Source organism: Pan paniscus, chromosome X (genome assembly GCF_029289425.2).
Source record: "Pan paniscus chromosome X, NHGRI_mPanPan1-v2.0_pri, whole genome shotgun sequence".
NCBI classification, from domain to species: Eukaryota; Metazoa; Chordata; class Mammalia; order Primates; family Hominidae; genus Pan; species Pan paniscus.
The window spans coordinates 91,384,111-91,400,460 of NC_073272.2; the positions used below are offsets into that span (position 1 = coordinate 91,384,111).

Here is a 16,350-nt window from a genome sequence, read left to right on the forward strand (position 1 = left end):
CTTAAAACATAGAAATGCTGTTTTTTAAAAAATGGTTTATTGCTGGGCGCCCTGGGCCTGTAATCCCAGTATTTTGGGAGGTGGATTGGGACAGAGAGCTTGAGCCCAGGATTTCCAGACCAGCCTGGGCAACATGATGAAACCTCATCTCTACCAAAAATAAAAAAAAAATTAGCCGGGTGTGGTGGCATGCGGCTGTAGACCAAGGTACTCTGGAGGCTGAGGTGGGAGGATTACTTGAGCCTGGGAGGTGGAGGCTGCAGTGAACCATGATCATGCCACTGCACTCCAGTCTGGGCAACAGAACAAGACCCTGTCTCAAAAAAAAAAAAAAAAAAAGAGTTTATTATCCCATCTAGGCTTCAAGTAAAATGATTTAAATAAGAAGGGCAGTTACTTATTCAACTCAAAAGAATTTAAAAGGAAACATAAAGGATTTTAAACAGCAGTATTCATTTTCTGCCTTTGTTAGTCAACAAAAAAGAGGGTCTTGAGTCATAATGCAGACAAAAGGTAACATCGGCTGCATATTGTGCCTGAATAATGGAGATTTCTTCAACAGAAACTGTTTGAAAAACATTTGCATGGAAGTAGTAGATTGCCTTTGATTATATTCAAGGGGAAGGAAATAGCCAAGCATGATTTTCCAGAATAAAGTAAACTTTTCTTTCATTAGTGAAAGTTATATTTTTGGAGTGATATAAACACTTTAAAACACTTTATACACAAAGTGAATTCATATAGATAAATTACATATTTTAAAACTAGAAATATTTTCACATTAAAGCTGAAATTATACATGATATGAATGCAGTATTAATTACTAATGATTTGTTTTGCAGAAAGATTCTTCATTGTGTAAATGAATTCATCATAGACTCCAAATATCAAGCTCTCAGAATGTATTAAAAATGGCATTTGTTATCAGTCCTCCAGGTGTTACATATGACTCCCAGTCACACTTAGATGACAGTATATGTGAAAGATGCTTAGGAGAGGCAAGAGTCTGAAAGGCCAACATATATTAAATAACTTTATTTAAATGAAACAATAAAATCCTGATTGATTTGAAAGTACACTGATGCATTATCAATGCACTTTCTTGAAGAATTGGTCTCGAGAGAAAATACTTCACTGAAATAATTCAGGAAACTGCCCTTACGGCAAGTGGGGCAGATTCTCTTCCTGTCCTTCATAGCATTCTATATGTTTAAGGAGCAATGCTGACAATCATACACATGCATCTGCATGCACACATTAGAAAAGATGGAGTAACATGTCTATCTAAGTTGTTGTTGGCAATCTGTGTTCCCCCTCAGTGGAAATCTTTCAAATTAAATTTGGGCAATTTTCTTTATGTAGATACTAGAAAAGGATTCTCTCTCAGCTCATATTCGTGTGTCTTTTGTCATTTTTTCTTCACAGTTACGGTTACCTATGCTAGTACAGTATGCTGCACATAATTTAGATCAATTAATTCTGTTGACTAAAATACACCTTTTTGGATCCCCTGTTTCCTGCTTCTCACCACCACACGTTGTCTTGTCTGCTGTGCTTTTAACAGCTCTCAAATAAGAAATTTATCTTTGCATATTTAAACATCCTACTCCTCACCCCATATTAAAGTCACATTATTAAGAAGGCCCACACATTCTTATAATTTCCATATATTTATTTATGCCCACCTGCATGAAATAATTTTTCCTGCACACTTAGTTTTGTGCTTTTCCCAGATATTTGGAATAAATCTTTACTTATTGATGTAGTGATTTGTATGGAGAATTGCATATTAGTGGAAAGTCTGACTAAATATCTATATAGAATATATGAAGTCGGACTACATGAAATTTCTATTTTTCAGGTCAAAATTGGTTAAATATCAGCAATTTTATCTATTTCAACCAGTAAACAAAGGTCACAGTTCAGATGTACTGAAACAGAGAAAATCATAATTATCAGTGGAACTATCTTCTGAATTTCTCCTCACATCTGCAGATTTGCCCGGACAATTACTTAGTCTTAAGTAAAAATTAGTATTGGAGAAGTCTTTATGAATAATGCATACTTCTGGAGGAAGTGAAATTTGATCACTTCTCAGCCTTTTGGCTAAGATCAAATGAAAGTCAGTTTATAAAGTTGAGACTTCCGATTTAATGTTAATATGAGTTCCTGAAAAATGAAACACAGTTCTATTAATGCCTCAGTACAAATTACCCAATTATGCAACATAAATTTCAATGAAATGTAGCATCAAGTAAATCTATTTTCCTATTCAATTACTCATTGAATGAATAGGCATTTTTCTAATAAGATAGGCATTTGGATCAAATGTTAGCATTTTTTGTTTCTGCAGATTTATTGTGTCTGCAATTTAATATGGATTATAGAAACATACAGAATGAAGCCTCCGTATAATTGTTTATCCCATTATCAGAAATTTTGCAAAATTTGATTCCTGAGAAAAAGGTAAATTAAAACCATTTGCCATCAGTTATCTTTTTCATTTTTTTTTCTAAACTCGGATTTCAAACAGAAGAGCTCTTTTTTGGGTGATGTCCTTAATAATTACAATCTAGATTCTGATTCCAAAACTTTACTAAGTTTCATTTATGTTAGTGTAAGTGAAAAATAAACATATTTTGTGTTGTTTAAAGTCTGTGTAGTAGCTAAGAGCTTAAGCTTTCGACTCATATAAATCTTCTTTCAAATTTTAGCTGTATACCTTAATAGGTCTGTGACCTTGGGCAAGTTATTGAAACTTTTAGAGTCTCAATTCCCTCATATGTAAACGGAAGTCACAATAACAGTGCATATATCATAAGACTGCTGTATTAAATGCACTTAGCACAGTTCTTGGCATGTAATAAGAATTCAATAAATGGTAGCTACTATTATTCTAATAACTGATTACATTCTTTGGAAATTGTATTAAGATGACCCCAGCTGCTTAGTGAATCACTGTATTTGTCAGCATAGTAATTTGCAGAAACATGGATCTGTACTTCCTTTATATATATTTTTAATAGGATTAGGACTTGCAGGAGTTTGCTAGTGTGTATATGATCTTGGCAGCAGGAATCCAAATAGCCTGAGTAGAAAACTGAATTTTCCCACATTTTTTCAATCACATATGGATAGAGATAATCCCCACTGTTGGCTAAATTGTGGAAGTTTTACGCTTCTTGTATTGGTGGCCTTGCTGGCAACAGTAGTCTACAAATAAAGAATATTGTTTCTTAATAGCTTAAGCAATGTTAACATGATACATTCTCTCTTTTTACCAAATAAGTCTTTTCAAACTCTTAGCAAAATTAAACATTTTAAAAAATCATCGAGTTAGTTAAAAGAATATTGTATCCTTAAAATATGCCATTTTAATGGAAATTTTTTTTGGTCAGTGAGAATATGATTTATTTACAATAATGCCACAAAATATGAAGTGGCAGTTTTATATTTCAAGTGGTTCTGGTCATTTTTAATTAACCGGAGAGGAAGTGAGAAAAAAATAAAGACTGTTTAAAATATAATTAATTAGATTAAAATGTTAACTTTTGTTTATACAGTCTTTAGTAATGTATTTATTGGCTTTTCTGAGGAATCTGGTATCTCTGAGGAAATTCTATTTTTAAATACATGCTACTTTAAATAAATGTTACTTCATCATTTGCAAATGACTATTCAATCAACATGTATAAAAGTTGTGGATTTCTTTGCTTTTATGACAAAAGTGGTATTGTATTTTTAAACTGATCACTTTATTAGGTCAGAGAGGGTATAGTTCAAAGTGTAATTATTTGTTGTTAAATTGTATATTTACAAACATTTTAGTTTTGAACCATTAGATATTTATGTAATTTAAGTATGAAAGTTTAAAAATGGTTCATATAATAATAGGCATGTGATAAAATGTCATGATAAAGGCAGCCAAATAAATATTATTTCATCCTACTTAGAAAGAATAATTTTCCAGAGGAACTTTACTCATTTAGAGAGAAATCCAAGAATAATGTTCTTCTTTCATTTTTCAACATGATATAATCAGAGAATTTGGAAAACTGGTAAATATAACCTATAGTAAAATGGTCAGGAAAAATACTCATTTCCATTTATGATAACTGAAGTGACAAAAAGACTCCTAGAAGTTACGTTTTCCCTTTGTGGTATATTAAAGAACAATGAATATACCACACTTTATTCTAAAAAGGACTTTTTTTGTGAATGTAAAGGATAATGATCAGATTTAAGTTTCTTTCTACAACCACTTCTAATTCTATTCACGTGATCTATTTAAAAATTCCTTACTTCAACATATTTAAATGTAGTAGCCATTTTGAAACATTTTAGTCCCGCAAGATACAGAAATATACAAAAAACATACAAGTTTCAGATCCAGAATTCAGTTTCTCCCTAAAGGGAAATTCATCATCCAATCTTCTGGCGTTCTTTAAACTAGACACTAGACCCTTTTCATCTAGATATTGCATATCTCATATATATTATACATACATACATGTATGTGTATGCGTGTATTTTTAAAATCAGTATTTGTAGTAACATATCAAAAAGGAATTTCTAATATTCCAAAGTTCTAATGTTAGAATAGAAACATATTCACAATAGTGTTTATCAGTTTCATGTATTTAGAGTAGTTTCACACTAAAATGAGTGATTAGGCTGGGCACGGTGGCTCATACCTGTAATCCTCGTACTTTGGGAGGCCAAAGCAGGGGGCTTGCTTGAGCTCAGGAGTTCCAGACCAGCCTGGGGAACATAGTGAGACCCTGTCTCTACAAAAAACATTTTTTTAAAAAAAATTAGCTCCTCACAGTGACACGTGCACCTATAATTCCAGCTACAGGGGAAACTGAAGTGGGAGTATGACTTGAGCTGAGGAGTTAGAGGCTTCAGTGAGCCATGGTGGCACCACTGCACTCTATCCTGGGTGGCAGAGTGAGAGCCTGTTGCAAATTAAAATAAGTGATTAGGACAAAAAAGATATAGGGCAAAATAAATAGAATGCTTACCCACCTCAAATAAAAAGAAAATAATATTTGTTAATATGAAGGTGATACTGGATAAGTGAAGTGCCTAGGACTTTTTTCTTAAATAATCTAGTATATTTTATGTGAATAAGGGACTATAAAGTAGGGAGATCAGCAGGACTGTAAAAGTGAGTGTGGGAGAAGAAAGTTTGCTAGTCAAACTTGATTTAAATTGACTGCCTTTGTAATAGCATGTGGCTGAATGTTTTGATCTATTTATAATGAATATTTTAAGGATTTGCTAATTTTTGAAAATTGGCAAGAAATACTCATTTTTTTCCTGTCTTGAGGTATGCCAAAAATAAAACTCGCTAGAATAAAAAAAAATGAAAGTGAAGGAATGTCTTGTGTGTGCTAAAACACCTCCACTTAAAGAGTTTGATATCCACTAGAAAATGTTGTTTCTTTAAAAAGGGGACAAAGGGCATTTGATGCTTCTCACCTTTCACAGTTGTGACAATTCTCTTAGACATCTTAAATTCTCTAAGTGGAGATTTCTTGTATTCTTCACAGTACACCTGTTTAAAAATTGTAGTCCACAGAAATCTGAAACTACAAAAGAAATTTTTCTCAAGATGATAACTCACAAGGAGTGTAAATTACAGTTACTTCATTTGTGGGAGTTTTCCTATCACTTTTCAATTAATAAGACACTCTGGTTATGGGAATTTTAGTCTCACTGAAAAACTCAATTTTTCTATGCAAATTAAATTTGCGTATGCAAGTTACAATTTGAGTTTAAGCTTAGGCCTACGCTGATGGAGGGATAACAGGCAAACTGGAATGTGGTACTTGACCATACTTAGTCAGTGCAGGAAAAACAACAAAAAAAAACTTCAGAAACTTTCTTACCATTGACAGGGGCTAGTGTCGATATTCCTTGTGGTTTTCCCTTATTGACTGTATCTACGCCATCACATAGCAAAATGTACACAACAGCAGAAACTAGACATTTTACTCATAGTTTCTGCAAAATCTGAATAAAGTTTTTCTACTATAAATAATGCCAAAGATGTGGTCTTATAGATGTATGCATTCTAAGGATCAGGGAAAGGCTGTGAAATAAAACTCTAAGTTGAACAAAATTCAAATAGTTTATCTTTTAACAGAAATATCTCCATAAACCATATCGATATAAAGGTGAACAGGGGTTGGACACAGTGGCTGAAAGCCCATAATTCCAGTGTTTTGGGAGGCCAAAATGGGAGGATGGCTTGAGAATAGGAGTTGGAGACCAGCCTGGGCAACATAGAAAGACCTCATCTCTACAAAAAAAAAAAAAAAAAAAAAAAAAAAATTAGCCAGGTCTGTTCATGTGTACCTGTAGTCCTAGCTATTTGGGAGGCTGAGGTAGGAGGATTGGTCAAGCCCAGGAGTTGGAGGCTGTAGTGAGCTATGATCGTGCCACTGCACTTCAACCGGGGTGACACAGCGAAAACCGTGTCTCTAAAAAAATTAAAAATAAATAAAGGTCAACAGGGAGAATCAATAACTAAGGCAGCAACTGGAATTGACAAATTAATATCAATAAGCTTGAATCAACTAATGAGGATGGTTTTGTGTGTGTGTGTGTCTGTGGGGGGGAGAGAGAGAGAGAGAGAGAAATATTGGTGAAGTAGTATTTTAATTCACCCACCAACATTCTATTGGGTGGCCAAATTCATAGAGGTATTTTATTAGAATCAGAAATTTCAGAATTTTAGAATCTATGTGTTAGCAAACTGTGTATTCATAGTTCAAAAGAGGTTCACGACCTCTTGTTCCTCATAAATCATTCTAGGAGGAAAAAAATACTAACATAGCTGTAGCCCCTAAGTCATGAAGTGCATCTGACTGGTTCACAAAATGTTAAATATAAAGGGTTACAGCTTTTCAATTAAAAAATTTTTTACGATAAACATTAATGGGAAAAAACACTTATTTCAATAAAATTTATGGAATTCATTATTACTTTCAAAGAAATAACACCCTTATCTGTTAGCTCTGTCGATCCAGGGATGAAGGTTCAGCTAGAAAAATAACTTTAACCCATTATTGGACTGGTCTTTATTAAAGGCAGAGATATAACCCTAACTATCTCCCACTCTTCTGATTATGTATTTGTATTAAATACCTGATTATTTATTTAAAATTTATTTACTCAAACTATGGACACATTATTCAATTCTTCCTTTGTTTGCAAAGAAAGATTTTCTGGTCAAAATAATAAACATTAATCCACAGAGGCAAAGCAAAAATAACAAAGATCTCTGTAGATTAATATTAACTTTTATTCAAATATCACAGTTGTTAATAAATGTATATTCAAAAGGAATGTGTGGCTGGGTGCAGTGGCTCATGCTTGTAATCCCAGCACTTTGGGAGGCCAAGGCGGGCAAATCATGAGGTCAGGAGTTCGAGACCAGCCTGGCCAACACGGTGAAACCCTGTCTCGACTAAAAATACAAAAATTAGCTGGGCATGGTGACGGGCGCCTGTAATCCCAGCTACTCAGAAGGCTGAGGCAGGACAATTGCTTGAACCCAGGAGACAGAGGTTGCAGTGAGCCGAGATCATGCCACTGCACTCCAGCCTGGGCGACAGAGCTAGACTCTGTCTCAAAAAAAAAAAAAAAAAAAAAAAAAGAGAGGAATGTGTGATGGATCTGGGCATTGATAAATCTATCACTAAGGTTCTATATTTATGGCATTTGATTAGCTATCCACATCACATTATGAGGATATCTACTTTCTCAAAGTATTTTGATCTTTGCTTCTAGATTAATAAAAAATGTAATAATGGCTGAAGTATTTAAGGCACTCCCCTGGGACATGAAAAAATAAATAAAATTTAGGTTATCTGGCACTGCCCAAATAATTGTATACAGAAAGTAAGAGAAAATTCATGTATGTTTGTGTTTATCTGCACTTACGGTAGCTGTCCTAAACTTTAGTCTTTAAATATAGAAGCCAATATGGAAGGTTAAATAGATGATTAATGCTCATCCTTTACTAGAAGTCTCTTTAAGCATATCTTATTTCCACATTGATCATATTTATCTTTAGTAAAATTATAATTAACGTATAAGGTTTGTTTAATGGCTACAATTTCAGCTCATTTGTAATTAAAGTTTATCGCAAATAACTTTTATAATTAAGTAACTTATAAAATCTCAGATTAAAGTAAATTATGTTACTTAGTCTCAACATTTTCTTATAAAACATATTCTTCTTCTGTCTTTGCCTTATCTGTTCTTGGCACTAACTTCTTCAGTCATTCACACTTCAAAAGCTTTGGACTATTTCCTCTTCCTTATACCCACATTCCAGATTAAACTTTAGACTTTTTTATCTTGCAATCTCTTTCTCTTCCAATCTTTCTTCCTACATCTTCCAGCTATTTATCAAAAACATTTAAAGAGCTACTTCTTTCATGAACCTCTTCTTAATTCCGTTACCTCAAAGTATTCACATTCTTCGGTACTATCATATCACTTTGCTCTGTCCTTTGTCACTTAGCCTATTTAGTATAATATTTATCTTCTACAAATCTTGTATTATCTCCCCCACTACATAAACTTAACATGTGCTTTATACACAGAGGGTGCTTAAAAAGTACAGATCAACTGGATGGATGAATGGATGGAAGAGGATGGAATATCTTAACAAAACACATTTTCCTTAAGTAAATTCATGCATACTCCAAATTAAATACAGAATGTGAAGTATCTCTGAACTGTGCTGTTGAATATGGTAGCTACTAGCTACATGTGAGTATTTAAATTTTAATTTATTAAATTAAATTAAGAATTTAATTCCTCAGTCGCACTAGCCACATTTCAAGTGGTTAATAGGCACAAGCGGCTACCATATTGGACCATGCAGATTATTTTAATAAAATATTTTTATCATTGCGGAAAGTTCTATTGGATGGTACTGCTCTAGAAATTTTTGCTGGAGGAATGGATGAGAGAAACACGTCTATGGAATTCGAGGGAGATCATAATAACAAGTAATAAGGCATAGGATTACCACTTCCCATATAAAAAGTATGATTCATAGCCATTTATAATACAAGCAATTACCCCTCAAAGTTGAAGATTTATATTAGTATCATTATTATCACTTTTCATTTAATCCATAATTTTTGCAACATCGATAATATAAAACTCAAAATAATTCATGTAGGTAGGAAGATGTCATATTTTCCACATAAATATGCATTAAATGCTTTAACAAGTCTGGCTTAATTAGAATAAGAATACAACAGACTAGGCTGGCTTTTCAAAAATTTTAATAGCTTATTCCCTGTTAAAGCTAAGAAATACCTTCCAGTATACCCTACCTCCCAAAGTATCGGGATTTTTTTGTTTTTTAATCCAAGAGAGATTTATGAGATCATAAAACACAATCTTTATGTTCTTTGCTTCCCTTTTCCCAAAATCTAAAATTATTCAGAAATATTTAACCTTTTCTTGATTTGTAGCCATTACAGCTAATTGGAGGATCCTGCCATAAAATGATGGCCCTCTGTCATGTGTTGCCTACTTGTTTAATTTAGATTTGTGGTTTCTTGAAAGCCAACTGAAAGTGTTTGACCCCTCATAGGAAAATCCTGTTGTGAATAAGAAGGATTCCACAGATCACATACCAGAGAGGTTTTGCCTCAGCTGCTCTCAACTTTGTAATCTTGTGAAGAAGCTGACAAGCTTGGGTGAGACAATGTTTTGCTATCCTCCTTAAAGAATTAGAAATTCCCGCATAAGAGAGTATGAATTGATAACAAGAGGCATTATAGCTAAGATCAGGTTCATAACTGAAAAAGTTGAAATAGATATGTAGGTAATCAAGCATTTTTAGTGATGTATATTATGTGATTGCCATTCAAGGCAGGCATAACCATTTTCCTCAGTCAGGAAATAAATACCACTAGCCAATGGGGCTAGGATCACACCTATTCCATATAAATAAAACTTTGAATCTATCCTGTCTACTGTTTGATAAGCCTATGCAGATTATCAATTTTATGTGTTAGGTTTATAAAACTGTTATAATGATCCAAGGAATAATAGCAGTTGGTGGGGAGGGTGTTTTTATTTAAGCTTTCATTAGCAGACAAATAAGGATAGCAGAGACTTCACTCCAGTTTTAATTCAAAAAGTATTTTGTGCCTACATTTCAGAATCCTGGATGATTTGCTGCTAACAGCACTCTGAGGTCCTGCCATGGAACCTCCTATCTAGTGCAGCATTTGGGTTATTGAAGCCCTATCTTTTCAGTGCATCTATTTCATTTAAGTTTAAACTGATTACAATGTACTGGAGGCAAAGACCTTTTTCTTCCCCTCCCTCTTTTTATCCCCCACTCAACAGCTGATTGCAGAGCACTATGAGGACTGAACGACAGTGGGTTTTAATTCAGATATTTCAAGGTGAGTTTCATATATATTAAATATCATATACGTCTCCTTTCCTCTGGGTCTTTTCAGGAGTAGTAATTTTATCTGAACTCCAATTTTTCATGTTTGAAGCTTTCATTTTCTTAAAAGATTTGTTTTGAGTTTAAAATGTTAACAGTGAGATTGGATGAGAGGAAGGGGAAGTCTATATTCCAATATACTGATATCATGTAGGGAGAGATGTAAAACAACAACAACAAAAATCCCACAAATTATAGTAAGCATAATTTACCTGGATTGGCCTGGATGGCCACACATGTTGTCCGTGGATTGACAATTTCTAAAGAATTGACAGTTTACTGACGGTAAACAATGAAGTTGTAAAGGCCCCTCTGGATCGTGCAAAGATGTCTTCAGGACCATGAGTTATCAGTGTACTGAAAAATTCCAGAAGTGCCTATTTTCAGAACAAATACTTGTTCTGAATACTACAAGCACCCTAGGTAGAGAGACTGTTCTTCCTCAGTTTTGCATTTCCAATGCGTGGTGTACAGAACATACTTTACAAATAGACACCAAACTAACAAACAAGAGAGTATTCTAATGAATAAATATATAGACTTTATTGCACTTGTAGGAATATGATTTGATTTAATAAACTAATAGGCTATCCCCCCAAATCTCCATTTAGATGAATAAAAAATGTTTAGGATTCTATTTAATTAAACCAAATTTAGAAGTAGTGTTCAGTTTCTTGCTTGGGAGGTTTTGATTTATTCAAAAATCATTTAAGTTTGTCCACTTAGTGATTAGCGTGTACTCCAGTGCACCCCCACAACTTTGTCACAATACTCCAATAATGTAATACACTTAAAAATAATATATTTAAATTATTTGTCACAAATACTCATTCTCAGTTTCTCTTGTCCATGTGGCAGAAGATACTGAAATATGTTCCCCTTGACATTGCTCAAAGAAGAAATCTCTTAAAAGTTCTAATCACTGTTAAATTTCTCAGACATTTTAAGCTTTAGAGAAGAAAAGATTTAAACAACTTTTTACATGATTCTTTTTCTTGTTCCCTTCTATTCCCTCCATTACTCCTCTGTCACTTCCATCATTCTCTCCAAGTACATAAATCCACTCTTTATGGTGCCTGGGACCTCCCAGATCCAGTAAATCTTCCCATCCCCTCCCTCTACCTTTCATTCCTTCAAGTTTTCCGTTCATTGAAGTCATTCTCAGTTCTGTTAGTTTTCCCAGATTTCTCCCTGTTCTCTTTGTGTGTCTATAATTCTTCCAAGTCTCTACCCAGTTTTTAAGTTCTCCATCTTTGTTGTCACCATAGTTTTCCCCAGTTAAGTTTTCATAACAGCTTGTTGCTCAGACTCTATGAGTACTTCTTATTTTGTTAGTTCGTCTCAATGCTCAAAATCATTCCTTACCTCTCAATCATCCCTTTTCTCTCTTTAATACCTTCACCCTTTCCAAGTTTTCTCTGCAGTCTTTTCCATATCCTCTGCTCCTACCAGTTTCCCCTTGTGCCTCACAGTTCTTCCCAAATTATTCAAGTCCCTTGCAGGTAGTTGGAATATAACTCATCACATTATTTCCATATTTAGGAACAGCTTAAATTTACAAACTGCCATGAATAAAACAGTCTGTAGCTTAATCATTGACAGTTTAATATAATCTTATTCTTTATTGCGGCATTATATATACACCACATTTTATAGACCTGTTATTTGTACCAGGTTTGGTTTTAAGAGAACTTGAGATAGTAGAGGGGAGATACAAAAAATTAACATTCAGGTAGTAAAGCCAAATTAAGCCAAGGTGAAAATTTCTTATTCAACAAGACATTCAGCCCATTCAGTTCAAAACAATATTCTGTGTACTTTTTAAGGAGTGGAAGAAAAATAGACGAGTAATGGAATATGCTAATTGAATATTGATGAGATTTGTTTCCATTTTAAAGTTAAAAAAAAACAAAACTGATTGCTCTAAGACTTTTTCTTGCTGAATGCCATCACCTCAGTTGTCATATTTTAACCACAAATCCCGTAAGCACTTACATTTAACCTTATCGTTACTCTTATGCTTATTCAAATTTTCCCCATGTGATGCTAATCTGAAAATTTCTTAGAGGAAATGAGTTTTGAATTGCTCTGAAGTAGATGATGACCTTTGATGACCAGAGAAGATGTGGAAAATATTATGGCTAGAGAGTAGATGTTGGCTCGGCTGAAGAGGAGAGGTCATGGATTATAAATTAAAGAGAAAGATATTTCTTAGAAGCAGCTAATTGAGGACCTTGAATGCTAGGCCTCGGAGTTTAGATTCTATAGATTTTGAAAGGTAATAAACATAGTTTTTTTGCTTTCAGTTTTTGTTGTTGTTGTTGTTATCGGTTTGGTTTGGTTGTTATATATAATGTTTATCAAAATAATGAATACTTATTTTTCAACACCATAAAAACGTGGAAGTAGACCACAAAAAAAGTACTGGTTGGATAGATAATATATTTGGAAATGCTTTGTTTTAAAAAAAAAAAACCTTTTCTTCTGAATAAAAATAGAGAGGAGAAGCAGTTCTTTTGTGAAATCTCTAACAGCGCCTCTTGAAAATTAGCAGCTGTACTTAGTGAAAAATTATGAAGGTGCAATGTTGTTGTCAGCTGTAACAGGTTTTAATTATCTTTTTTTATTTTAAAGTCATCAAATTTAGAGATGTCAAATTTTTATTATTTTCAGGACAAAATCATGATGCCATAGTTCACATATTTTAGTTGCAAATACTGTTTCAAAATGCACTTGATTTTGTGAGGTGTTTGCTTTAATATTTTCAACACAGTGCTGGATTACAGAGTTTCAAGATATATTGCACGTATCCAATTAAAATAACTCCCCACTTTCCCTAATTTATACTTGTTCTTTAAAAATTTAAATATTAATTAAAATCTTCCAATAAGTTAACATGTTCCCTGTTTTATCAAAAACATTCATTGTTCAGTTTAAGCGTTTGAAAACCAATCATAATAATATCTATAGATAAATGTCACTGGGATGTGTCTTTCTCAAAAATGTTATGAAGGGTTATAAAATTTTGAAAAAAAATTTTATTACCAAAATATTACCAAACATACCTTGAATGTTGAATATAATCATTCCTCTTTTAAAATAAGCTTTTTAATCTAAATTACATGAAAAAAAATTTGTTGCCAAGCTGGGAACAATTATAAAATCACTAACTACCTAAAACAGAGCACACAGTCTTTAAACCTTATAAACATAATTTTAAATCTGAAGATTATATGAAATATTCATTTGATGAAAAGACATTTTGACTTCGCATGTGGAATTGTGATGTAAGATCTTTTAAAGCTGTAGCATTGCTCATAATTGAGATCCATTATGCAAATGATTATGTATTTATGATTAAACCTTCTTTCAATCACAGATGGCTAGAACAAGAAAAGATCTTAGAGATAAATCCCAACGCTACTCACCCTCAGTGAGTAAAATGAGGCACAGAATGACTAAATGACTTGTCCAAAGTCACAGATAACTAAAGGCATAGTTAATACTAGAATTCAAGTCCAGTTAGTTTTTCCCACAGGATTAGACTTGTCTTTGTGAGTGCAGGATATACAAATACCTTTGTTTATTATTTTTTTTAGTTTATAATAACAATATCAACAATTACAAACACATGTAACATTAATGTTCCAGGAACTGTTCTAAGTACTTTACATATATTAACTCATTTAGTGCACAATAACACTATAAGGTAGACACAATTGTTAACCCTGTTTTACACAAAGATACAGAGAATTTAAATAACTTGCATAAAGTCACACAGCTAGTGAGTGGTGGATCTTGGATTTATTATAAAACAAGACCGTCTAGCTCCATAGCTCATGCTAGGACTTCTTTAAAAAATTTAAATTTTTTAATGCCAGGATAGTTTATATTTGGATATAATAACATTTTATGACTTTACTTTTTCAGTAGGGTATAAAAACATTTTTTAGTATTGGAAATTAATGACTGTCTCAATTTCCATATCATATACATTTTGCAATAGCTTTAAATGAATGGTCTTGCTACAATGGATGTGAAGCCCTGAATGAATGGTTTATCTGAAATCATCAATATTGTTCATTAAGACAATTGCAAAAAAATGATCTCTATGGAGTCTTTCAGTTCATTCTATGTATGAAAAAATTTTTCATTTATTTTTAAAAATAGAAAATCAAACCGAAAGTATATTTAAATAATGTCTCTATGAAATGTCTTCTGTGAGAATGGTAAAATGAGCTATCAACTAATTATTTTTTCATATACTTGGTAATGACTATGTGAACAAAATTGATTTTGCATTTTCTCATTAATGTGGCACACAACACAGAAATAAAAGTCCTATTTTTTTCTAGCTTGTTTTAGTCTGTGGGCTTAATTGCTAGTTTGAAAGTAATATTAGGTAATATCTTACTCTGTAAGAAAGCATATTTTGACATGTTGACGTGTTAATATATTGACACATGGGAAAGGAAAAAGTAAATGTAAATGAAAACTAATTAAGCAACATTATATAGTGGATATGGGAAAGGTAAAAAAATATCCCAGCACTTTGGGAGGCCAAGGTGGGTGGATCACCTGAGGTCAGGAGTTTGAGACCAGCCTGGCCAACATGGTGAAGCCCCGTCTCTACCAAAAATACAAAAATTAGCTGGGCGTGATGGTGGGTGCCTGTAATCCCAGCTACTTGGTAGGCTGAGGCAGGAGAATCACTTGAACCCGGGAGGCGGAGGTTGCAGTGAGCCAAGATTGCACCACTGCACTCCAGCCTGGGTAATAGAGCGAGACTCAGTCCCCACCCCCCCCCAAAAAAAAATCTCCAATACGCAAAATGCCTATATAAGTTTGTTTTATGTATAATTATGTAATAAATTCTGAAAATTATCATAAAATTAAAATATTAGAATATAAGATCTTCCATACATTGCCCCAATTTGTTTATTCCGTTCAAATAGAATGGAAAGACAAATTAAAATGGAGAAGGGCTGACTCATAAGAAATAGCAATGAATTCCTTTTCTTTTCATTTTTTAGGGAAGAAAGGGATTGGGAACAAGACTATATGTCGTATAGGGAACATTGAAGGATTCTATTTCCATTTCAGTGCTTAATGGCTTTTACTAGTTATTTAACTTTTTTCTCTACGTTTTTAAAACTCTCAGAGTCTGTGGCTTCATTAAATATTATTTCTTTATAAAACATATATGATAATACGAAAAGTGTTAAATCGGTGGTATTCATTAAGACTGTATCCAGCACTGTGGAAAACTTGGAGGTCAAGGGAAAGTCTGCACAAAAGTAGAAATATGAGGAAATTTGTGAACTGTGTTAGCCAATGTATATTAGTGCTCTGAGCATATATTTAAGGAAGGATGAGGCAATGTGGACTGAGGGACATTGGAGATGGATTAAGAGTGAAAGGGTAATTGGCTATGTTAGAAAACAGTGGCTTGCATTGCATGATTCTGTATCACAGGTACTTATTTATAGTGTGCATGCATTTCTGATACTGCATAAAGCAAGACAGTGATGAAGTTACATAGTTGTCTATTAGGATATTTGCCCTATACCCTTCAGTTTTCTGTTTGAGGTTTTTGAAGGATTCATGATTTCTATCATGCATCATATTCTTCATACTATTTGTATAAGGATTATGATGGTGATAAATGAGAAGAACATGGTAAGTATTCCAAACTCCTATCGACCCTACCCAATATACTAAAGATTATCAAGTGGAGAGTTATTTTGGTATATTACCACTTCATAATTTTTATGTCTCAGATACAGTACATTTATTTATATAGCATATCACATAGGTTTTATTGGGATCATATAATGTTTTATGAAATAATT

The 16,350-nt window shown here is 33.2% G+C and overlaps 1 protein-coding gene across 3 annotated transcripts in view; it reads left to right on the top strand.

Annotated features, from left to right (window-relative positions):
- PCDH11X (protocadherin 11 X-linked) overlaps positions 1-16,350 on the top strand; it is an 827,978-nt gene that overhangs the window by 21,990 nt on the left and 789,638 nt on the right. Inside the window, exons 2-4 of one of the 3 annotated variants that reach the window (XM_034950250.3) lie at positions 8,622-8,790; positions 9,629-9,734; positions 10,393-10,451. The exons of 1 other annotated variant lie outside the window; for it this stretch is intronic. In XM_034950250.3, coding sequence (XP_034806141.2) covers positions 10,409-10,451 — 43 coding nt within the window. In that variant the 5' untranslated portion in view covers positions 8,622-8,790; positions 9,629-9,734; positions 10,393-10,408. The remainder of the gene's footprint in view (positions 1-8,621; positions 8,791-9,628; positions 9,735-10,392; positions 10,452-16,350) is intronic. One more of the 3 variants, XM_034950249.3, reaches the window with a different exon arrangement.